General features: G+C 46.8%; 1 protein-coding gene across 2 annotated transcripts in view; it reads right to left on the bottom strand.

The window, feature by feature from the left end:
• The window catches only part of ASIC1 (acid sensing ion channel subunit 1), a 179,409-nt gene that overhangs the window by 46,742 nt on the left and 107,595 nt on the right, over positions 1 to 25,072 (bottom strand). Inside the window, exon 1 of one of the 2 annotated variants that reach the window (XM_063119868.1) lies at positions 10,212 to 11,107. The exons of the other annotated variant lie outside the window; for it this stretch is intronic. Within the exon in view, the coding sequence (XP_062975938.1) occupies positions 10,212 to 10,868 (657 nt within the window). The 5' untranslated portion in view covers positions 10,869 to 11,107. Of the gene's footprint in view, positions 1 to 10,211; positions 11,108 to 25,072 lie in introns of those variants that run through there. 2 annotated transcript variants of the gene reach the window in all.

Genomic DNA, 25,072 nt, shown 5'->3' with positions numbered 1-25,072 from the left:
ACTTGGCCCACCCCCTTTCAAATGGTTAATCCCCATCCCTTGTCCAAGGGATTCTCCACATGAGGCTAAAATCCCACATCCTTTCCAGGGCTTCTGCTTCTAGATTACTTGCAGGATTAAGATCACCTCCTTTACACATGTTTTTTCTAGGGATTTTCTTTCTGGGCAACTTCTGTATGTATCATTATACAACTATTTAGATGGCACTGTGATATAGCGGGATTCCAGAAATTCACTGGAAACTTATCGAGCTTCACAGTGAGATAAGATCTCTTAGCAGGTTTTCCCCATCAAGAATAATGCCACTATAATTGCCAGAAAGCATGGGAGGAGCTTTGGAGGATTCGCAAGAAAACGTGAGTGACCAATCATGAGCACAAAATAAAAGCCTGCTGTTGAAATATCCCAAGCCTTTCCCAGGGCTGCTGTATGGGAAACCATGTTTTTGATGGTTTTAAAATTTTGTATACTTTTTAATGTTCACTGTTTTTAACTTTTGTAAACTGCCCAGAGAGCTTCGGCTATGGGGCGGTATATAAATGTAATAAATCATATCAAATCAAATCAATATAGTACAGAGACAAGCAGCAGCAATATTGTTTAAGAGCAGGGGTCTGCCTCATGTGCCCTCTCCCACTGCTGTCTTCAATGCGCTCCTTGATGGTGCAGCAGCAAAAAAAAAAAAAACCCTCAGTGTGCCACATTTTGGTAGCAAACTGCTACAGAGGTGCAAAAGTGCTAAATGTAGCTTGTTTTCAACCAAAATATGGCCCTTTGGGGTTTCTGCTGCTGGATTTTGGTGGCAAACCTATAGATAGATAGATAGATAGATAGATAGATAGATAGATAGATAGATATTTGCAGCTGCAGGTAGTACAGTGGCAGAAAACTGGCTCACAGGGGAGTCTGGGGGCTGGAAATTAACCCTCGGAGTGCCTGAAGTTGCTCAGTCCTGTTTTAGAGGAACGTTTAGCCTTGAACTCTGCTAATTTCCTAGTAAGGATAGCATGGTCACCTTGGCTGTCCTTGCCCTGGGAAACAGGACTCTTGAGCTATTGATCCACCAGCTCAGGTGTCTGCTTTGCCGCTGAGAGTGTGGGCACGTGACTCTTTCTTAAAGGGGCCATAAGGCCCAGAAATGCCCTATTATATGAATGCTCGTTTAGGCCCAACAGTGCCATTAGGTTATTTTAGATGCTGGACTTAACAAGCTGACAGAAGCCTTCTCTTCAGATGGTAATAGGTATTTCTTTGCTTAATTTAAAATGTAGTAAGCCAGCCCTGCTGCATTTGAGGGCCCTCCTACAATATGGCTGAGGCCCTGGATGTATGCTCCAAATTCCTGCCTAAATGGGTGACCATATGAAAAGGAGGACAGGGCTCCTGTATCTTTAACGATTGTGTAGAAAAGGGTGTCGTTTGTACGCATGCAGCACCTGGTGAAATTCCCTTTGCATCACAACAGTTAAAACTATAGGAGCCTTGCCTAGTGTGACTGGATACAAAAGAGGGCAGGGCTCCTGCAGCTTTAACTGTTGCGATGAAGAGGGAATTTCACCAGGTGCTGCACACATACAAATCTCCTGCTGAAGTTCCCCTTTCAATACAACCGTTAAAGATACAGGATCCCTGTCCTCCTTTCCATATGGTCACCCTAGAGTCAGACTGGGGAACTTGCAGCCCTTGGCCTAACTTCATGCAGCTCTCTGCCTAATTTCAAAAGCTCTCTTCATATTTATTTATTTATTTATTTATTGCCTTTATATCCCGCCTCCATGGCTGAGTGGGGACTAGAACCCGGATCGTCCAACTCCCAGTCCAACACTTCAGGCACTACACCACACTGGCTGTGACCAGTTCAGGCCTCTGGCCAAGAGTGATATGTCCCTTTGCTGGCAGAGCTCTTTCCTTTGGCAGTGCAGCAGCAGAGGCAGAAGGGTGGTGTGGAGAGCAGACAGGGGCAGGGTCCCCCATTCAGGGGCCCCTCAAACCTGGTGGCCTCTGCACTGCTTCCCTGCCAGATGATTAGGACCATCCGCTTTGCCTTGCCCATTTCCCCTCACTGTCCCAAGACTCCATGTTCTGTCGTTTTCAGCACATGGCAAGAACACCAGTGGGACTGCAGTACCAAGCTCTCTTTCGACTGCTTGCCCTCTCCTCATTTATCAGTGACAGGGGTAGCCACATGCAACTGCTGCTGTGCACCCTCCCCAAATTTACACACACACACACACACACACACACACACACACACACACACACACACACTGTTCATAGTGGCTACAGAGTGCCAAAAGGGTCTAAAGGTCAAAATTATGAACACAAGAAGAGTCCTGCTGGATCAGACCAAGGCTCCATCTAGTCCGGCATTCTGTTCCCACAGTGGCCCACTAGCTGCCCACGGAAAAACCTACAGGCAGGACACGAGTGCAGCAGCATCTTCCCACCCATGTGCACCAGCACCTGGTGTACACATAGGCTTCCTGCCTCTGCTATTGCAAACAAACCAATTGTGATCCTTTTAGTGCTCCGTTGCTAGTAGGGACACCATTAAATAAATGTTTTGGCATCCATGTGTGTGTGAGTGGTGTGTGTGTGTACCTTTGGAAGTTGCCCACTCCTGGTCTATGGGGTACAGCTTCTATAGCTGCAAACTACACCCCCACCCTCACTTCCCAGAAATCTTCCTAAGGCTGAGGTCGCCATTTACTCTGGCAGTGCAAGCCTATGACTGTTTATTCAGAAGCGGATTCTACACTGTTCAGTGGGGCTTCCTCTCCAGCCTAAGGCTGCGATCCTACTCCTTGGGAGTAAGCTCCATTGAACTCAGTGGGAATTACTCCTGTGTTAACATGCATTTTCCCCACTGCATTGCATTCATTCATCCCTTGATACTTTATGTTCTACTTCTCGTCCTTCATTGCCTTTATTAGTGCTCTAATAGTGTTCTGCTTGTGATGACAGTCCCCATATGAGAATCCACAGTCATGTCCCCAAGTTATATATATTTATATCCCGCTTTTCTATTATTCATACTCAAGAGAGCTAACACTCTGGTTAAGAACTTCATCATAACACAGACATTTAAAACAAGCAAGCCACTAATGAAATCTCACAATTAAATTTATGGAGCATGATTGTAACCCTATGCCTAGTCACTTGGGAGTAAGCCGCATTGAACTCCAGTGAACTTCTCACTACATGGATTTAACTCGTAAAACACACTGAGAAGTCTTCAGCCAGCTGCAATGCAACCTTTCGCTTTGAATTAAAAATGCCAAAAATATCTTGCAAGCGTTACTGTTTAAACTGCTAGCAGGAAGGAAAGAAAATGAAAGGCATATCCAGCCTCTGCTGGCTTATTCTCCTCATTTTCTGATTTCCTTCATGATAATGTGTCACAAGCAACAGTAATACTTGAAAGCTTCATAGGGTGACCATATGGAAAGGAGGACAGGTCTCCTGTATCTTTAAAAGTTGTATAGTAAAGGGAATTTCAGCAGGTGTCATTTGTGTGCATGCATCACCGGGTGAAATTCCCTGTTCATCACAGCAGTTAAAACTACAAGAGCTATACCAGAGTGACCAGATACAAAAGAGGGCAGGGTTCCTGCAGCTTAAATTGTTGTGATGAAGAGGGAATTTCACCCGGTGTTGCATGCACACAAATGGCACCTGCTGAAATTACCTTTTCTATACAACTGTTAAAGATACAAAAGCCCTGTCCTTTCCATATGGTCACCCTACATTATCACCTTATTCGCTTGCCAGAGCAGATGATTGCTCCTACTCTGAGAAAAGCCATGATGCTGTGCACCTTTGTGTTCTTCCTCCACTCAGGGCCGGTGCCAGACTATTTTGCGCCCTAGGCAGGTGCGCCGTACTGAAGCCGCCCCTTGCCCCCCAACCCCTGCGCCTGCTCCTGGCTTTGAAGACAGGATGCTGGGGTTAGGGGGCAGGGTGGCGGCTTCAGAACGGCGCACCCAGAAGCGGCTTCTGGGCGTGCCATACTGAAGCCGCCCCCCGCTCCCAACTCCCGCGCCCACTCGTGGCTTCGAAGCCAGGGGGCAGGGCGGTGGCTTCAGAATGGCGCACCTGGAAGCTGCTTCCGGGTGCGCTGTTTGGCGCCCTCTTTTGCTTGGCGCTCTAGGCTGCCGCCTGAGCTGCCTCTATGGTAGCACCGCCCCTGCCTCCACTACACCACTGCTTGACGATCTACACTTCCCAAGAACATTGTGCTCTTTACTGGGTTCCTCATTCCTTCAGATAAAACACAAGGTTTTTAGTGCTCCTTACGTTAAAACTCATAGGAAAGCAGAAAGCCGCTTTATATCAAATCAGACGATTGGTCCATCTGGCTCAATATTGTCTGCAATAGGAGCGCAGAACCTCTTTCAACCTGAGGGCCGAACTCCATTTTGGAGAAGCTTTTGGGGGCTGCACTCCAGTGATGGGCGGGGCCAAAGGCAAAATGGGTGAGGAACAAAATACCAGCCTATTTTAGCTTCAAGCTGTTACTGCTAGTAACTAAGCCTTAGGAGAAGCATTTCAATGATTTATAATGGGAGAAAAACGACACGAAAGCCAGGGAAATGACCCAAAGAGTTGGCTGGTAAGGAGAGTGACCATATGAAAAAGAGGACAGGGTTCCTGCATTGAAAAGGGAATTTCAGCAGGTGTTATTTGTATGCATGCAGCACCTGGTGAAATGCCCTCTTCATCACAACAGTTAAAGCTGCAGGAGCCCTGCCCTCTTTGGAATCTGGGCATGCAAGGCAGCGCTTCTACAGCTTTACCTGTTGTGATGAAGAGGGCATTTCACTGGGTGCTGCATGCACACAAAAGACACCTGCTGATATCCCCTTTTCAATATAACTGTTAAAGATACAGGAGCCCTGTCCTCCTTTTCATAGGGTCACCCTGTTGTTGGGAAAGGGGTGTGGCCAGATGAAGGGGATGATGGCCATCTGGGGAATCTCAGAGGGCCAGAGTGAAATCCAAGGGAGGCCAAATTTGGTACCTGGGCCTGAGTTTCTGCACCCTTGGCCTACAACAACTGGCAGTGGATCTCCAGGGTATGAGACTGGTGTCTTTCCCAGGGGATCTTTACCTGGAGATGCTGTGGATTGTACCTGGGACATTCTACATGCAAAGCCTGTGCTCTCCCATTGAGCTACAGCCCTCTCCCCTTTGTCAGGGCTCTCACTTCTTTCCTAGCATGGATCTTCCCCAGTGATGCTTCCTTTCCCATTTCCAAAGCTGCTGCTTCCTTTTGAAACTAGTGTAAAGCCCGTGTCGCCTTGGGCGCTAGTAGTCCTGCTCCTTTCCTGCTTTTTTGCCCCTCGTTTCCCTCACCACAGAGAGGCTCCTGAATAATGCAAGTGTGGCTCATGCACAGTGGACCCTCCTGCTAAAATTCGCATGCGGTGTGGCCCCTCCCCCGTGTGCCCCGATTGCCCGCCTCCATCCCCTTCCCCCTCCCCACTGGTGGTGCCAGCCTAACCACACCCAGGGCCCACCTTCATGCCATACTGATTGGTCAAGCAGGGCTGTCCATCACCATTCTAGTGGAGGGGCTGCTCTGCCTGTTTGGGTGGGAGGAAATTGCTATTAAAGCTCGAGCGTTGAACTTTTTTGAACTTTCAGAATTTTCTGCACATCTACGGTGCTCAAGCTTCAGTTTTAAACAAAAATGAGTAAAATTAGTCTGGTAATCTTGAGTAATAAGCCTTACTCGCTGCGCTGATGCTTTCTCTGCTGTTACCAAGGCCTGTGTTTTTTCCTCTGCTGTTACTACAGCCTGTATTTGCTGATTCTCTGCTGCTCTCTATGGCCACTTGCTATGTTCAGATGGTTATTATTGCAATTCCTGTTCCTGCTGTGCGCAGAGAGCTTTAATAACAATAAGCAGCTTGGAATGGGCAGCGCAGAGGGAAGGAGCTGCGGGAAGGAATGGCAAGAGTGAGATGGTGTGTTCCCAAAGAGGTGGGATTAGCTCATTCTGTCCCTTTGCTTTACCAAAACAGGTGGCCTTTGTGACCTAGTAAGAGAGGTACCACAAATGCAGATGAGAGCCAAGGGCTGTGCTACACCACTAACTACAGGAGTAACTCTAAACACTTGCCACCGCTTGGCCAAAACCTCTTTCGAATACTCAGCCCTGGAACACAAGAAGAGACACTGAAGGTGAGAATACCTCTGTGCATGCAGAGAGTGCATGTCTCACCATACTGATGCCCTCTCATCCGAGACAGGGAGTTGGGATTTGAGAGGAAAGAGGCAGTGGTGTTCCAGTTGGCTCGGAATCTTTGCACCATTCGTTCATTTATTTACTGAGTTTCTATACCTCACAATAGCCGAAGCTAAAAAAACAAGAACATACAATGACTTTATGCCACAGTCTTACTTGTGAAGGGACTGCACTAACTCCTATTGACAAACCAGCACTTCTGAATAAGTAACGAAGTAGGTATGATTGACCGTTCTGCGAATGAGATCATCGCGGCTGATCAGCTTGTCAGACCCAGTGGCTCCAGGCTGAATAGACAGTGAGGCTAACTGCAATTTAAATGTGTGCTGGTTTTTGTTATGTAAATAGCAGGTGTCATTTGCATTTTAAGGGATGCTCCGATTGGTGCCAATGGAGCTAGAAGCCAATGGAGGCTTTGGAGAGGGCGGATTTTTGTCAGCAGAGAAGGAAGAAGTTAAACTCTCCTCCCTATTCCCCATTGGCCCAGATGCTGCCTCTGTTTTCCCAGGGGTGCTATTTACACTCCCCACTCATCCATGGAAGCCCACTGGGTGACTGTGAGCCAGTCATTGACTCTCAGCCCAATGTACCTCACAGGGTTGTTGTTCTGAGGATAAAATGGAGAGGAAGAGGATTATATAGGCCTCCTTGGATTCCTTAAGAAGGAAAAAAGATGGGATATATTATAAATGTAATGAATGAATAAAGAATTTTCCTGTAATCCATGTCTGTAGTTTGGCCTTCAGTAATGCACAGGATAGGAGCAATAAATGGAATCTCCCTGCCTTGCTGAGGGCTGCCATTCCTCACATGCACCCAGTGAACAAAGAGGGAGAGAGGTAGGGTTACCAGCTTTTATGTTTGGTAGGGCTCCTGTGCATAAAAAGCGGTGTGTGTGCCATGCATGAATACTATTGGATTTCCTCTGTTAAGAAATCATGCTGCTCCCACCCACCCCCAATATATTTTTTTACCGGCTCTGCTCCTGTGCCTTTAGCAGCAAACTCTCCATAGCAAATCCCAGTAGAAATAAGTTGGCCTGTCAACCGATTCATGTATTTATTTTTTTAGTCTATTAACTCTCTTGCTTTTAACTGATTACCATACATATTACATTTTCTTCCGACACAGAGGCTTTTCAATAAAGACGGTTGCTTCTCTTTACAACATAACAAATAATTTATTATAAGGAAAATCCTCTCCAGTGCATTGCCTAAACCGGAATCAGAAGATTATGTACGTAGATGCCTCACGCTAACGTATCTGAAGGGCCGAGGCACTTTTTGCAGGCGAAGACACCAGGAAATTCATAGTTTAGTATTTGTGGGCAATAAATAAATAGATCCCTTGTACAGATTCATTGGCTGAAGCTTTGAGTGGGCCTGTTCAGACAACGTTAAGCCATGGTTAGGCCGCTAACCCTCTTGCAGCTAGTGGTTAGTGAGTGTTTTTAAACCATGGTAAAGTAGCCACCATCGTTAGGAATGATTCACATGTTAAGCTAAGCCATAATATTTAGCTCAAAATGTTTATCCACCATGGCTTAGTGTGTTGTCTGAACAGGATCAGTGTAGGTCAGGGCAATCTGTAGAGGACTGCCCTTTCGGGACAGGGTTCCTAGAAGGGTACAGATTCTCCATCAGTTGGGAGTTACTGGATCAAGAATATGGACCCGGCTAAAGGAAATAGCCAGGCACAAGTGGATGGTTTGAGTTGGTATTAGGAGGAAGGAATTTTCTGTACAGAACCAGTAGTTTGGTGCTAAACTTTGAAGTGCAGACACGTATCACAACTGTTCTCATTGCCATGACCCCAAGGAGTCCAAAAATTTCAGGCACCTGTTTTGATGCGTTACATATATAGTAGAATGTGATGTATTATATGTTTCTTTTGTAAAGTGAGTGAGTCTTAATAACCCATTCAAGATCAACCCCTCCCCCAAATACTTTGCATTAAAATGGGGATAGCTCACAATATATCCTTGCTGAGAAAATCTATCCCCCCCACTCCACGACCCCCAGCCAGAAATGCAGCTAAGCTCAGAGGAAACAGAGAACCTTAAGGGGGTGAGAGATGATGTCAAAACAACCCAGCTCTTCAACCCTGGGGGCCACGCAGATCTAGAGAGAAGGTCTGAAAAGAGAGCTTTTGGTGCAGATTCCTGATGCTAAAGCCTCTACTGAGCCCGGTCCTAATATTAGGCAAGAGGGAGGAGGCCCACTTGAGCTAGTGGATTTTGAGGTACCACTAATTGGCTCCAAATTGTCATTATTGACCTATTATTATATTTTTACAAGCGCAGGAGCCATTTGGATTTTTTTTTCACCTCAAGCATAAAATCTTGTTAGGGTCAGATCTGGTCTCTAAATACTATGCATGTATAACCTAATTGCTGAAGACTGGCTTTAGCTATTGGTGCTAAACAGAATCGCAATCCTATGTACCCTTATCTGAGACTAAGGCCGTTTCAACACCAGCTCAAAAATCGGGCTGGTCATGGCCGAGTCCCTGTGCATCCAAATGACACACAGGAACTCCCAGGGGCATGGGGGGACGAGTGCGGGTTTTCCCAGCGATAAATAATCCCTGGGAAAATCCGATTCTTCCTGCAGTCTCAGGATGGTCCCCAGACCAAGGGAGGTGTGGCTGCCCATCCCAGCTTCTTCCCTCCTCCCCGCGTGTAGTGGGGAGCAATAGAGGGAAGGAACCGGGCTGGGAGGAATCGGATTTGGGGGGGAGCGGGGTCAGGGCTTTTTCCCCCTCTTTTTTTTTTTTAAAAAAAACACCTCACTTTTTGTTGGAACGCATGTATGCTCAGCTCCTTTAAAAAGAAATAGTGGGTGCGACACCCTCCTTCCTCCTGGGATGCCGTGCCCGCATGTGGATTAAGGGAAGGATCTCACAATCAGGATCTCGCGAGATCCTCCCCCCTCCCTCCCTCTACTGGTATAGAAATGGCCTAAGTCCAACTGAGCTCAAACAACATTTCTTCTGAGTAGGCGTGCATGAGATTGTGGTCAGTTCTTTGAATGAGAGCTATTCCTGGCCCTGACAGAGTTGCCCATGATATAGCATGTCATGCCAACCTCTTTTGTCTGCAAAGAGCTTACGAAGGTAAACAGGAAATGCTAGCATCTTAGGAAACTCTTAGTTGAAGATGTGTTTATATGCGCTTCAACTACTAGGTAACACGCTACAATCTGGTTTCTATTGACACTGTCCCTGGTGCACCACCTAAAAGGACTCTCTGCCTCTGCTAATAATGTCAGGACGGCCACATTTCTCTTTATGCTTTACAAATTGGAGTACACACATGTTCCTTGTGGGCTCTCTGCTTCACAAGGAACTGTGTGTGTGTTCCAATTAATACTGGAGACAGATCCAAATCTCCGTTGGCTCCGATATTTTCACAAAAATGGGGGAATGACTATTGCTGTTTCTTTGTCTCAGTAGCCTTTCTCTTTTACACCTAGCACAGTCCAATCCATCCTTCCCCAACCAGGAGCCCTCCAGATTTGCTGGCCTACAAGTCCCATCACCCCTAGGCCATGTTGATGGTGGGATGGTGGGAGTTGTAGTACAACACATCTGCAAGGCACCAATTTGGGGAAGGCTAGTCTAATGCAATTAAGGCTGTGGTCTTAAACACGCTTGCTAGGGATGAAATCCCATGGATTTCAATGGGACTGACTTTAGACTAAGCATTTTTCAGTTTGCACTGTAAATCTGCACTCCCATCTTAAAGATGATAACAACCTGCAGGTTTTATGGCTTTTCTGTCTTCCCATCGGAGATGCGCAAAAGGTTGCTCATGACTTTGTAACCGTTCTGATGGTCTTAATGAAGGTGTTGCTGTAGCAGCTGGACAGACAGCATGCCAGCCCACACCCAGGAACCACAACAAACCTTCTCCCTTCTCAAATACCTGCCCCTGGACAACACTGGTGCAAGAGCCACTCACCTCAATAAAGTCATCGGCCCTGCAGGCTTCGCCACGGTAGGTACAGGCCAGCATCATGTCCTGAAGCTGGTGGCTGTTGCGGTCATAAAAGTTATACAGATTGAGAGGTTCGTCAGGGACCTCAAGGCTGGGCGGAGCCAATGGGAAGCCTGCTTCCAAGTAGGCGCCAACATCGTAGCCCACGAGTGGCGAAATGTACGAGAGGTCGTCGTAGGTGAGCTGAGACACCCGGATGCGGTTGATGTTGCAGAAGGTGATGGCGGGGAAGGTCATCTCGGGGCTCTCCAGCTCATCCAGCAGTGTGACATGGTGATACTCCAGGTAGTAGAAGATTCGCCCAGCTACCTGGGACAGGAAAATGGACAACGAGATCAGGAATGCACCTGCCCAGAGGGTCTGGCGCACCCCAAAGCCGCTCCCTATGAAGATATGGTTGGCCCCGTGCAAAGTACAGCTGCTGGCAAAGGCTGCCAGATTTGGAGCGGTTCCTTCCTCTTCCTCCTCCAGTTCCTCTTCCTCTTCATAACCCTCCTCCATGACTTCTGGTTCCTGCTGGTCACAGAGGGATTTGTCACCATTGCTGTCCGTTGCACACTTGACTGTGTGTTTCTCTTGGTTTGAAGTGAAGGAGATGGTGCAGAAGATCTGGATGGGCATCTTGGACCCTCCAGGGCCCCTTTGATTAGCCCCTTCCCCAAATGGCTATTTGCAGGACCCCGCAGGGACTCTTCAGTGCTGGACGGAAGAGGTGGGTTGTCAAAAGGAGAATAGGCAAGAAAGAGATGGACAGAAAGAAGGCTGAAGAGAGATGGAGCCGGTGTCAGAGAGGAGGAGATAAAGGTCAGGAAAGAAAGGAAGGCTAGGAAGAGATGGGGGTACAGAGGAAAGGAAGACTGAAATCATGCAGAAATTGAGGTTCCAAACAAGGAATCAAGATGGATCCAGAAGGGAGAGAATTCAGGAGATGTATGGCAAGGAGAAGGGTCTGGATGAGCTGACAGCTGGCCCGTCCTAGGCAGCCTCTGGGATCCCAAAGCATTTCCAAATCAAGCATCCGGACTCAATGCCTCTCTGGCTCTAAAAGCTTCCACTCTCTGACATCCTGCTCCCAAGTTGTGAGTTTGTGGCTGTGCTGTACCGAGCGGCCGTTCCCTTGTGCCAATGCTGGCTGCTGGTCGGGGATGTGCTAGTGCACAGCCTACGGCAGCGCAGAAGTCAGACCCTGACGCCTAGGACAGGGCTTGCTTAATAATTCATCAGCTTCCTTGGTATCCGTGTTGGGGTTGGGAGGTGCTGTGGGAAGGACAAGCCTCCCTCCACTGCCCCCCCTCCCCACCACCCAAGGCCTACAGAAGCCAGGGCGGCTGGTGCCAGGCTATTTCCTGCACCCAGCGTGTAGCTGCCTATTCCAGCCTTGCGCAGCTGTTCCTATGTGTTTCTAGAATGGGAAGATACAGGAACCTCTAAACAAAACTGGCTTTAGCATATTATGTGGGGCTTTCAAGAGAGAAAGAGTAGTTTGTGGCCTCTGAAATTCCAAATGACTCCATGTCTTGGGTAGGGATGCCAGCAACATTTGCAATTGGTTGGTTCGTAGTAGGCTGGATCCATTAGGTTCGTAATTCCCAAATCTGTAATGAGCCTGGACTTGATCTTGCAAACTTTATTGTTTTTGTAACGCAAACCAAGATGGATTACAAGTTCACTGATATGTTCTGTCCCTGCGTGGTCTGCATGACGAAGCATTCAGCGGCCCCCATTTTGCATGTGCTCTGATATTGGTTGCTGTAACCCTTTACTTTCTGAAGGGAATGGGAATGTCCCATTTGCAATACACACGTGCATGTGCATTTCACTTTTATTCTTTTGTTACACTTTGCCCAAGTCAATCCATTTTAAACCTTGGATCTGAACCATATGTCAACCAATCACGTTTGACTTGACTGGATTCCTCCCCAGCGTGCTGTACGTTTCTGTCTCTGCCCGTTGTGCCACAGCTGCTGTTTCTGCCCCTAAGAGTGGCTCCATATCTCTCTCTCATCTATAGCACTGTCATGAAGCCACATTACTCCTGCTACATTTCCAAGATGGACGTGACACACATGTGCAAGAATTCACACATTTTTAAGACCTCAAATAAACTTTGGTCCTAACTTGCAGTACTGGAATTCTGGCAGAGTAAGTTCACCCATCGCTAGTCTTGGGTTTATACCTAACCAATATGGGGTCATCACACCTTAATGTTTTCATGGCCATCCATTTCCCTGTAAACAACACAGGATTTCATGGATTCCAGGTTGCCCAGAAACCTACTTGGGTTTGCACTGGAGTGAGGACGTGTGTGGCCTTACAATCCCTCCTCAGTCCCAAACATCTGGGCTTTGTGTCCTAGGAAGGGAGAGGATCACCAGTCTCAAATGACTTTCCCTCTTCAACCAAGCCCAATTTGATTAAACTATGGAATTCATCACCACAAGATGTAGCAATGGCCACCAATTTTGATGACTTTTAAAAGGGGGTTAGATAAATTCCTGGAGGAGAAGGCTACTAATGGCTATGTGCTACCTCCAGTATCAGAGGCAGTAAGCTTATAATCCAGTTGCTGGGGAACATGGGTGGAGGGTGCTGTTGCACCTGTGTCCTGCTTGTGGTTGACAGCTGGTTGGCCACTGTGTGAACAGAGTGCTGGGCTAGATGGACTCTTGGTCTGATCCAGCAGGGCTCTTCTTATGTTCTTAAGATGCTTGCTGGACACTATTTGTTCAGACCATTGTCCATTTAGCCGAGGATGGTCTATTTTCTGACCGGCAGTGGCTTTCCCGGGTCTTAGAAGGGAGACCTGTAGTAATCTTTTTTTAACTCGCATTGCCAGGGATTGAACCTGGGGAAAATGTGAGCTCTCTCAAGGCTTGAATTACAAGGGAGTAGGGGGCTGAGCTCTCTCAGCCCTCTTACCTTTTATGCCAATTCCCTTAACTACTGCTTTGGGAATGCTACAGAGGGGGAGGGGCATAACTTGGCTAATTTGGTACTCTCGTTTAGTACCGCTTATTTAGCTGAAGTCAGCACCAGTTTGTTGAGTCCCTGTCAAGGTAGAGAGGTGCTGAGTTGGGACAGAGGATAAATGTCCTTGGTCAAACTCAGCAAATGGAGGTTTGATTCACAGTATTTCATTGTATTAGATGGGATTGCCAACTGATCAGGAAAAAAAACCCAGCCTGCCTATAATGGCTGCTTGTTCTTATGTTGTAAGATAACCTGATGCTGATTCCTTTCACAAAGACGCCTTTGCACGTGATGAGTAAACCACAGCACCAATCATTCACTTGCAGCAAAGTTTACCAGAACTGGCACAGGGTAAAGAGGCAGTCTGACGGGCTGAAGGCACTACCCCAGGGGGCAAATTTGGGTGCAGTTTATGAGAAGCAATTTTTGCCCAACAAAAGATTACATAGGCAGTGGCCGTGGGCTTGTGGAGCACTTCTGTGATGGAATCTCTGAGTACTGCCTGCACGAGTGGCATCCTGTAGTGGGCATCCTGTAGGAGGACTAGATTGTGTTGAGTGGAGGCCAACCAGTGATGGTGGTGATGAGCTACAGTGGCTTTTGCCTCACCTGGCAGTCTTGCCTACTGCAGACCTGGACATGAGCTCACCACTACATTGGGACATAAAAGGGGTTGCAAATGACTCCCTCACACATTCACTGAAATTTGAGGGGGGGTGGGGTGGAAAGCAAGATTGTACTTGCTGGCTGCACATCCCAGCAGCCTGCACTTGGCATTAGCATGAAGGGGGCCTTATGCACTTTTAGATAGACATGTGTAGGGGCTTTACAATGTGAACTGCAGCCCTATTTGGACGCAGCTCCTGCTTGTGTGGAAGAGCCCCTAGGGGCAGAGAGATGCACATATTTTGGTCCCTTTACACTAGCATCAAACACATGTCTGCTGGAGGCATGGCTTAGGGGCACACCAGTGTTTTCAGCTCGTATGTGTGATCCCAATTTACTGCACGTTCAGTAAAGATGTGCTGGGTTGTGTGATCACCTCTAATATCACTGTCCATCTCATTCTGCCCTAAAGAACCTCACCTGCTGCCCTGTTATTTCTCAGCACTTGGCTAACAGAGGTAAGGAATTGTCCCTTGAATCTCCGCTGGACAAATACTCTCCTAGCAAAACCATAGCACACCTCTTTGTCTAGGGTGGCCATGTGGAAAGGAGGACATGGGTCCTGTATCTTTAACAGTTGTATTGAAAAGGGATTTTTAGCAAGTGTCATTTGGGTGCATGTAGCACCTGGTGAAATTCCCTCTTCATCACAACAGTTAAAGCTGCATGAGTACTGCCTAGCATGACAAGATACAAAAGAGGGTTAAGACCTGGGTTAAGGTTGTCAACTAACTGGAAAAGAATAGCCTGGCCTGCTCCTGGGCCTTTAGCGGTAGTTTCATCTGCAAGAGTCATCAGGTAATGCTTTTCATGGCATGGTGATAAACATTATCACAGGTTAATGCCAGCAAATCAAGCTGCTGTTAAAAGCACAGGAGCAGGGAATGCTTTTTTTTTTCCCCCCCAAAAAAAGTTGGCAACCCTAGCTCAGGAAGGTTAGCAGAGAAGAAACAAGACAGGCCTGCCCCCGCCCTGGAACCTACAGAGTTGTTTTTGATGAACTGAATGCTGAATTGCTAGCTCAACATTTTAAACAAATGGGACAGTGTTCCAGGTATAGCTGTTTATTTTATGGACATCTTATGAACCTGGGGGATTTTTTTTTTAATATGGGGTGTCCATTGTCATATCCCTTATCACAAAAGGCATCTGATGGCTACTCACAAAAACAATTGCTGCTGCAGATTTGGGAGTCTGGCAGACTGATATGATATGAAGCTATAAGCTGCAGACAGCTTTGCTAATGAACCCCACCCCCACCCCGCTCCCCTCTCCCCCACCCTCTCCAAGCTCTGCAGCCTTCTCTCTCTCTCTCCATACCCTGTGGTTTCTTTCCCCCGCATTTGCCAACCCATTAGCAGCAGCCACAAAGTAGCTTCCAGTAGCTTGGTCCCTGCTGCCCAACCGTAAGGAAGGGGGATGAGTACATCCAAACCGGGCAGCACTTCTGGGCCAGGGGGAAGTGGCCGGGAAATTGACTTTTTTCCCTGGCTAGTGCCAGCTCAGCACAATTGGAGCTTATTGCATCCTGTTGGCTTAACTGTTTGAGAACTCGCCCCCGCCCCCCCGCCGGCCCTCCAGCCGACTGGGGACTCTTGATCTCCACCTGCTGGATACACAAGCATAGGAAGAATTTATGAGGATGTGACATTGGGAGCTGCCTTATGCCATCGGTCCACACCGGCTGGCAGCCATGGCTGTCCTGGGTTTCAAGCATCTCCAAGCAGGACCTTTCCTAGTCCTGCTTGGAGATGGTGGGGATTGAACCTGGGACCTTCTGCATGCAAAGCACGTGCTCTGCCACTGGGCTACAGCCCTTCCCATTGTCTCTTTGGAAACAAACAGGGTCTCTTATGGGTGATTGCTCAATGGCGAGGCATGTACTCTGTGTCCAGAAGGTCCACAGTTCTATCCCTGGCAACATCTGCAGCTTAAAAAGGACTTCAAGCCTCTGGGAGATCCCAGCTCGAGACTTTGGAGCAGCACTGCTTCTCAGACTAGGCAATATGGGGCTAAATGGACCGTAGCACTGTTTGGCCATAGCAAAGTAAAGGGACCGTAACTTAAGGGAGAGTTTATGTATTGTACGCACCACCATCAAATTCAGGAACTCCAGCTATGAGTTCAGGGTGCTACATTAGCAAAGGCAAGGATCACACTGAATGAAGGTGTAAACGAAGAGTTAATTTGTTCTTAAGAGTTTTAAGATGGTTAGTAGGCACAATGGGGCGCAGAGTTAATGGACTGCTCTCAATACAACAGAGAGTGTTGGGTGCAAGCAGGGCTCTCTTTTTGCACATAAGTGGGAGTGGGGTGTGTGTGTGTGTGTGGCCTAGCATTCACGTGGAGCCAAATAAATTTCCTTTTAACCTGGGCTTCTTGTATATAAAGAGACTAGCATATTCAGTATGTTCTGTAGTAGTGGTGGTAGTTCAATCTGCTAGACACCTGGCCTGATCTGTTCTGCTGTTTTATACTTCTGGCTACTTAGCCAGAAGACTATCGGTTTATGACTCTGTAAAGTTTGCCAAGCCCTTCACTTTCCGGACCCAGGCTGCTTTGTTCAGCTGCTTTTGCTAACACCAGGCTATATAGGAAAGCCATCTTTCTGAAAACCCTGGGGTTAAGCTGTGCTGTCAGTCAGTGCTTATGGCACTGGGCCAACTGAACAGTTGGTCTGGCTTGTTTTAATTTTTTGGAGAAAAATCCTGCAAGGCAAAAGGGACCACTCAAAGACCTCTTGAACAACCTTAAAACAGAATGTTCACCCACTCAAAGATTGAGAGGGAGACCAGGCCCCTAGTTATATACCTTATTGTTTGAAAGGCGAGGCATTAATATTTCAGCTCTATTTATGATCAGCTGATTGCTTCTTTAGCAGATTATTATTATTATTATTGTTGTTGTTGTTGTTGTTGTTCAACATTTCTATACTGCATTCAGTGGCCAACATTTCCCACATGTTCTGATGTTGGTTGCTGTAAACTGTTACTTTCTGAAGGGAATGGGGATGTCCTATTTGCAAAGCACATGTACATGGAATGATTTCAGCTGCCAGCTATTTGTCCAAACTGAGGCCACTTTCCCTAAGAAATGCTTTTACTGAACTGAGATTCCAAGTGATGCCAACTGCAGTTCTGGATGGACGCTACCACAAGGTGCCATTTGAATGCAGACTATGCATCTGTGGCCAACATCAAGTGGAAGACATTGTTCACTACATGTTAATTTACCCTCTGTATAGGGAACCAAGAGAGAGATTCCTGAAACCCTTGTTAACACATGGATATAGGAATGCCCTTGCAGAAAGAGTTCTTTTTCTTCTGAGTGATACCAACGGTTATGTGATACATAAAGTGGCTTTGCTTGCACTGCCAGCTAAAAAGATAAGGAAGAGAGAACTAGACAAAATTTCCATAAACTGCCATGGAGATTCAGACTGCTGAGTGAAAGCTTGAGTTTTAGTTATGGTAAATTTCAAGTTAGTGTATTTTCGAGGTATTTGTATTTCTCTCTCTCTCTCTGTCTGCTTTCTTTTGATATATTTGTCATGGCCTTTGGTTAGTACAATAAACTTTGGATTGATCGGTTGATATATCCTTTTGTTACACTTTGCCCAAGTCAATCTGTTTAAAACTTTGCATCTGAAACTGTATAGCCAGCAATTGCTCAGATTTGGGAATGTGAACGAGGTGGACCGAGCTTCAAGGAGGAATTTGGAGGACCTCAACGAGTTTGAACATTGCATGTTTGCCCATCCCTGTGTGTGAGTGAAGAGTTTGAATTCTTCCTTTACCCGTGTCAGTGACACCTTTGAAGCTTTCTCACTCAAAGCATTTGAAAGCTCAGTAGAAGCACACACAGCCATAGACGCCTCACTGAGTTGAGGAACTCTGTTCCAGTGATTACTTCTGTCATGGCTTGAATGGCTGGTTGATTATGAGCCTGCAATAAGGAAAACCTGGCTTGTTCTTCCTTTTATACCTCTATTGTTTGCTGGCTTTAAAGAACGACTGATGATCATCCAGATCCCCTTTGGCCCAAAGGGGGTAAACTAGGTATTGGCGATCTCTTGAAGAAGCACAATAGATCAAGCCGCTTCAATGCCTTGTAGTTGGAAAGGGCTGCTCAGATGCTGAGACTTTACAAGAGCATGGACCAATTGTTCCATGGCTGTTTGAAATGGATGCAGAAACTTCAATGCTTATCCAGACAGAGCCACACTTCTTTGATTGAATCTATGAATCCATTGTCAGAGCTCCAGAAGATTATACAAGAGCACTGGAAACAGAGGTGAACAGCAACTGTAGCAAAGGAGAGGAGACAAGTAGAATGCTAATTATCGGCATCCAAGTTAAGGTTGCCAACAGACAAAAAAGAAGAAAAAAGGATAGAGGCTTGACCTAGAGCATCATCAGACAAGCATTTCATTGCATGCTCGTTACTGGCCACTCACGGATTTCCACGGGTCCTCCCGCACGCCTCCTGCTCATTTTCCCTTTGCAAAAAAAGATCCAGAAAATCCGACGTTTTTTGGCTGTAGCGAAACGTGCCACCATTTCCTGCTGTGCAGGAGAAGCAGTGCGATAAAAATGCCCACTGAATGGGGTATGTTGTCATTGTTTGCTTACTTTTTCTTCCCTGTGTGAAGAAAGAGGAAGCTGCTTGCTCCTACTGTGGGACAGAAAAGCGACGGTAGGGAAACACGATTTCCCCCATCTGATGACGCTCCTATTCTCTTGTGCAGCAACATGATATGCAAAAAATCAGCCAGTGGTGCTTTACATGATGCAGAGGTAAGCATGATTGCCTACTCACATTTGCAGATCAAGCTCCTGTTAAAGTTGGGGTGAGGGGGTTGGTAAGAAAGTTGGCAGCTCTTATTCCAGTCCTATAAAATCTGAGGCAGCACGAGCAACAGGCTAGTGTGGGTCTCGGTAATGTAGCTTCTGCAGAATCTTAGCTTTAACCAAGGAGGCAAAGAGTCATGAGACTTTGATCCCTGCTTGGGGAATCTCTCCTCTTAAACCAGGCCCCCGTCGATATGACAATGGGATTGCTCCTCATTAAATATAAACCTGAATTTTTGTTGATTCAAATGTAGGTAAAGAGTGTCACACTGCAGCAGCAACACCAATTTATTTCATGATTTTTTTTATAGTGCAGTTATAAATGCGCACATGCGCATATATGATGATTAGATGCTAAGGAATAGAGACGATGGAAGCTATAAATTTTATACGCGGAGCTCCACAAATTCATATAACAGACAAACCTGGAGTGTGTGTGTGTGGGGGAAGGAACGAGGCAGCAGAAGAGGATGCCCGTTCACCCCTCTTTGTTTTAATAAGCTCTCTCTGCAGAGCTCTGCAGAATCAGAGAATTCAAATTAAAAACAGCACGAAGGAACGAGGCAGCTGATAGGTGGGAAATCGGCCAATCATATTGTCTTACCCTCAAAGCTCCGCCCACAGTCAAAATGCGATTTAACTCATCCAAAGACACATAACCATAATGCAGTGCAAACTTGGAAGTGATCCAAAAGTCGCGGTAAATCGAAACTACAAATATGTGCATTACTGCATTAAAAATCCGGCGCTACGGTGAATGGACAGCTGCGTTATGTGTCCTGAAATGCAAATATGCACATTTAGGTCGGGTTAAACAAGCTGTATAGACAAGCCCCAGGAATGTAGAGAATATGGCCCTCTGGGTATTGTTGGACTGGATCTTCCATCTTCTCTCATTATTGGCTATTCTGGCTAGATTGCAGGATCGCACATTCCACAGCTCTGTGCTACACCTTTCTGCTGAACTGGGCAGTCTAGGGCAGCTGCTATATGTCCAACTTTACACAGGACAGTCTTCTATTTGATGGGCTGTCAGATGGCAGTCCTCTATTCAATGGGCTATCCAGTTCAAACTGGGTTTAAAGATAAAGCACCATAAGAAGGGAGAGCAGCAAGGGCCTGAAGGTTGTCCAACAACACTTAGCATCTGAGTAGGCACACAGTTCATCTAGTCTCAGTCTTCCCAACTATGGTGAGATGTATTATATTTCCATTTAAATGATAGTAATTATTTCTAAATTTGCATCTATACCTGTAAAAGCTCACATGCAAATCTGCTGTCTTTTATCCTCTTTTTGGTGATGTGTATGTGGCCACCCTTCTTAACCCAATGATTATGCAGGCCTCTGCAGCTCTGAGGGTCCCCCAAGAGGTACCACAGGTAGTGTTGGTTCATCCTTTTCAATGAGTGGGCACGAGCCTGGCTCAGCTACCATGCCCTCTGAATGAGTCTATCCAGGCAAACCAGAGGTTTTGTGCTGGTGGGGAATCTCAATGCTCTAGGAGGCCTGGCTTGTGTTTGTTTATATCCTAACCAGCCAGCAGTGCTTCCTTTAGTAGCAAGTTGACAGGAAGAAGAGGAGGAGGATCTGCCCTCTGTCAGGGTGTCGTTTGGGGCCCCTCCTGTACCATGCCCCCTCCGATCTGTGTGCCTTGGGCTGGTGCTGGTGGCACATCTGTAGAACCATGGCTTATCCCTGGCTTGTTCGTGCTGCTGAAATAAGGAAAACAAGCCACTGAAATAAGGGAAACAAAAAATAAGGGAAACAAGCCAGTGGCTAAAGCAACAAACCATAGTTAAAATCTAAGGTGAGCATTATGTGCGGATGCAGCCAACAGTGTGTATCTGTGCCTCCCCTTCTCCCATGTACCTTTCTTCCTCCCTGCCAGTAACTAGCTGCTTTTAGACGAACTAAATTCCCCTACTTCAGAATAGGATTTCTCCATTTCTCCGTCTTTGGGCACTGGTGTTCTTATAGCAAGAAAAAGCCTGCATTCAGCTCCCAGGTTCCTTGGAATGCCTTTGTTCTGATTCCAGCCACAGCGCCTGCTGCTTTTAGTACAATGGCCCTGCTGACGCATGAAGGTGGGCACCTCCGGGGCACCTTAATGGTGCATTTGGTAGTGAGTATTGCATTAAGCCAAACACGCTTCAGGAGGTGGAGGGAACTGATGTCTGGAACCTTTAAGTAATTGAAGTTGGGGAAAGTCTTCAGAGGCTGGGGAGGGCATTGCTGTAATGAGAACACTCCATCACAGGCCGGCCGGCAGCCTGACACACGGCTCAGCTCACGCAGCAGCAACGGAGAATTACGGCTTGCTTCCAGCACTCAGTGTCTGGGCTGAGGACGCAGGCTTATGCGAGCGGAGGGGAAGACAGCACAGAGATGGATTTTGCATTCTCCATTGGCAAAACATTGCTCTAGTACAGCTGCTCTTATGCATTGGCAAAGCATTGCTCTTGTACCAAGAGGGAGAGAGACAGAGGGAGAGAGAATACACACACACACACACACACACACACACACACACAAACTCCTCTGATGTTTGAGCTAAAACTGTCTTCCTCTTGTTTAACCTGACAATTCTTAGTCTGACTGTCTCAGTACACTGGATGATCAGCTTTTCTTTTTGATATAGGGTTGCCAACTTATCTTGCAAGGCAACATTTTGTTACCCGAATGGGAACTGGGGCTGGAGCCTGCTTGGATCAAGAGGTAGGGGCCTGTGGGGCAGAGTTTGGTAATAAAGTACTCTGTTCACATAGGCAGAGGTGGGCAACTTGTGGACCTCCAGATGTTTTAGCCCACATGTCCTGCCTGCCCTAGCCAACATAGTCAATGATGAAAGATAATGGAAATTGTAGGCCAAAAATAGCCCACGTTGCCCATCCTTGTCCTAAGGCGTACAGCTACATGTGCGTACAAGTCCTTTGCCCCCAAGAAATGCCGTGAACACATGGTATCAGGTCATCACCACCATCACCACCACAGGTGGACCCCAACAATGCATACTCCCATTGTATCACACAAGCATCAAAAGGCATGTAACTCAGGTAGGTGAGCAGCAGACCATGCCCAAAGTCACAGCCACATAATACATACATACATACATATATATATATATATATATATATATATATATATATATATATATCAATATTATGAAGGAATTTAGAAGACTCTGTACAAAACATAATCTCATTTGGGAATGCTGAGGCTGAGAAGGAAGCCTTCTCTGTCTTTGGTGATCCCTCTGTCTTTTGTGTACATTCACTTTTAACATGATCCTAAACATGTTTTACCCAGATGCTTCATTAGGACTTTCTTGCATAAACACAGTCTCTCCTCTCTCTCGGGTGGGGTGGGGGCAGGTCCTGTGGTGGACTCTTGGAACAGGTTGGGCCTGAGCAGCAGCAAGGCTGACAGCTGCGGCAAGCTCAAACAAGCAGAGGAAGCCAGTCAACATGAGCTCTCTTTTTCACCCATTTGTCCCGTGCGGCTTGTCCTCCTTCCGCACCATGGCTGCCAAGTGAGCAAGAGAGCCAGACTGACACCTCCAGACCTTCAGTGCAATGAGGTGGCTAGAATGACAATAGATGGGACACAGCGGGTGATCCTTTGGATTTTATGTGTGGGGCCAGAACCCCTTGCACACACCTGCTTCCAGGCCTCCCAGACTTCCCCTGCCCAATACGCATGTGGTGAAAGCTAGTATATCATAGTGACCAAGAGACTGCTGAAACCTTCAGTTCAAATCTCACCTTTGTTGCAACCCATAGGTAAGCCTCTCAACCTCAGTCTCCTCTTCCCTCTATCTGTAATATGGGGATAATAATACTGGTTTACCTTACAAGACTGCTGTACGTATTATGGGTTCAATTGAATATCTCGTTAGCAGAAGTCCGTTAGTGTGACAGGACTTTCTCCCTTTCTCCTCCTTACTGCAGCTCTCCAAACTCTGCCCCACAGGCCCCTACCTCTTGATCCAATCTGCTCCAGAGAGTTTCTCAGCCTCCCAGAGCAGATTTTGAGGGCATGTGGAGGGCTGCTGGGGGGTTGGATCCCCCCCCCATTCCTGGTTCCATTGATGAAACTGTTTTCATCAACGGAATGACTGTGTTGGATCCAACCTTATAGAAATAATATTTGTGAAGTGCTCTCAAGTTTGAACACTTGAATGCATTATTAGGTGACATCCTTTTAAATATCTGAAAAACAGTCAACAAATTTCACTTTAATCCTCTCCAAGATCACAGGTTGGCGGTGTGTGCATGTGTGTGTGCCCAAGGCCCTTAGCAAGTGACTGAACTGGCATTTGTACCTAGTGGAGCACTGGTTCTTTACCCTGAATCCCACAACAAAACATTCAACAAGACATGGACGAGCTGCCTTGACACAGTAGGACTGCTCTGCATTGAGTGTAACCAATGATCCGTCTAACTTCGTGACAGCATTTACAGAGCACATTTCAAGTGCTCATAGCCCTGCACATACCTTATCTACTTGCTCTTGCAACAACCCATAAGATAGGTCAGTATTATTGCCATTGTTTATTTATTATTCTTGATTGGTTTGATCTGCTCTCCTTTATTCGCCTACCGTTTATTGTGTTTTTATTGCCATTGTTGTAGGGCACCTTGGGTGCTTAATATATAGAAAGATGAGGCATAAATTGAAATTATAAATGATATTATCTCCATATTATAGATAGGGTAGGTGGGATCAGAGGCTGAGAGAGAGATCTGAAACCAGGGATTTCCTGGCATACAGTTCACACCCTCAGCCACGACTCCACACCAGTCCCACGACAGGGATCCATCAGCTCTCCATAGTCTCAGGGAAAGGTGGGGGAAGCAGGGGAGCTTCTAGGTCTTTTTACCTGAGAGCTTGAGGAGCCCATATTTTCAGGCATACTTCTATTGTCCTGACCCAACACATGCTTCTCAAGGCCCTTTCGCCATTGGCAGAGGTGAGGAAACCTTTTATGGTCGACAGCTGAATTAGCTTGGGACAAGCACATTGGGGGCCGCCTTCCAAAGTTGGTCCTCCTCCACAGTTGGTAGAGGACTGTCCTCTATTTTAAAAGAGCCCACCATTTGGAGGGCCGTCCTGGTCAAGTCCAGTTTAAATAGAAAGAACCATAAGAAGGAAGAGCTAGGCCTTAATGTTTCCCATCAAGACAGCAGACTGAGCAGGCACACAGCTCACCTAGTTACGGTCTTTTACACTATGGTGAGATGTACCGAATTTGTATTTAAATTATAACAATTATTTCTAAATTTGCACCTATTCATATAAATTAACACATGTACTTTTTACGTAAACCAGTGTCCTCTTTTTCGGTGAAGCATTTCCTCTGTTTTGACTATTCATATGTGGACATCCTAGTGAGGTTATCCCTCATCACATGTGATTGCCTAGACCCCATCCTCTCTCTCTCTCTCTCTCTCTCTCTCTCTCTTGCACACACAAATAGTCTCTCTCTCTCTCTCTCTCTCTCTCTCTCTCTCTCTCTCTCTCTCTTTCTCTCATGTGTGCATGCAAACCATGGGCTTGCATACTCAGTTCTATTCTCTCTCTAGACCCGTCAGACTCTCTGGGAGAGTTGCATCTTCCCTTTCATCCTGGATGAGACAGATTAACTAGATCCATTTCAATCTGGCTTCAGACCTGGTTATGGGACAGAGACAGCTTTGGTCGCCTTGGTGGATGACCTACGCTGGTACCTGGACAGGGGGAGTGTATCCCTGTTGGTTCTGCTAGACCTCTCAGTGGTGTTCGATACCATTGACCATGGTATCCTTCTTGGTGACCTTGCTGGGATGGGACTTGGAGGCACTGTTTTACAGTGGCTCCAGTCCTTCCTGGATGGGCAAACCCAGAACGTAGTGGTGGGGGACACCTGTTTGACTCCTTGGCCAGTGGCCAGTGGTGTCCCTCAGGGTTCAGTTTTGTCCCCCATGCTATTTAACATATACATGAAACTGTTGGGAGAGGTTATCCGGAGTTTTGGGGTGCGGTGCCACCAGTACACTGATGACACCCATCTCTACTACTCCTTTCCACCCAATTCCAAGGAAGCTGTTTCTGTGCTAAACCAGAGTCTGTTAGCAGTAATGGACTGGATGAGGGCGAACAAATTGAAGCTTAAACCAGACAAGACAGAGGTGCTCCTGGTCAGTCGAAAGGCAGATCAGGGAATAGGGATTCAGCTTATGTCGGATGGTTACACTCCCCTTGAAGAGACAGGTACGCAGCTTGGGTGTACTTCTGGATTCAGCCCTGAGCCTGGATGCCCAGGTTTCAGTGGTGGGGGATATCTTCATTGCGCTCAGCT

Source organism: Elgaria multicarinata, chromosome 3, assembly GCF_023053635.1.
Source record: "Elgaria multicarinata webbii isolate HBS135686 ecotype San Diego chromosome 3, rElgMul1.1.pri, whole genome shotgun sequence".
Lineage (NCBI taxonomy): Eukaryota > Metazoa > Chordata > Lepidosauria > Squamata > Anguidae > Elgaria > Elgaria multicarinata.
Note: the sequence above shows the minus strand (reverse complement) of the source record. Positions and strands in the feature narration are given on the sequence as shown.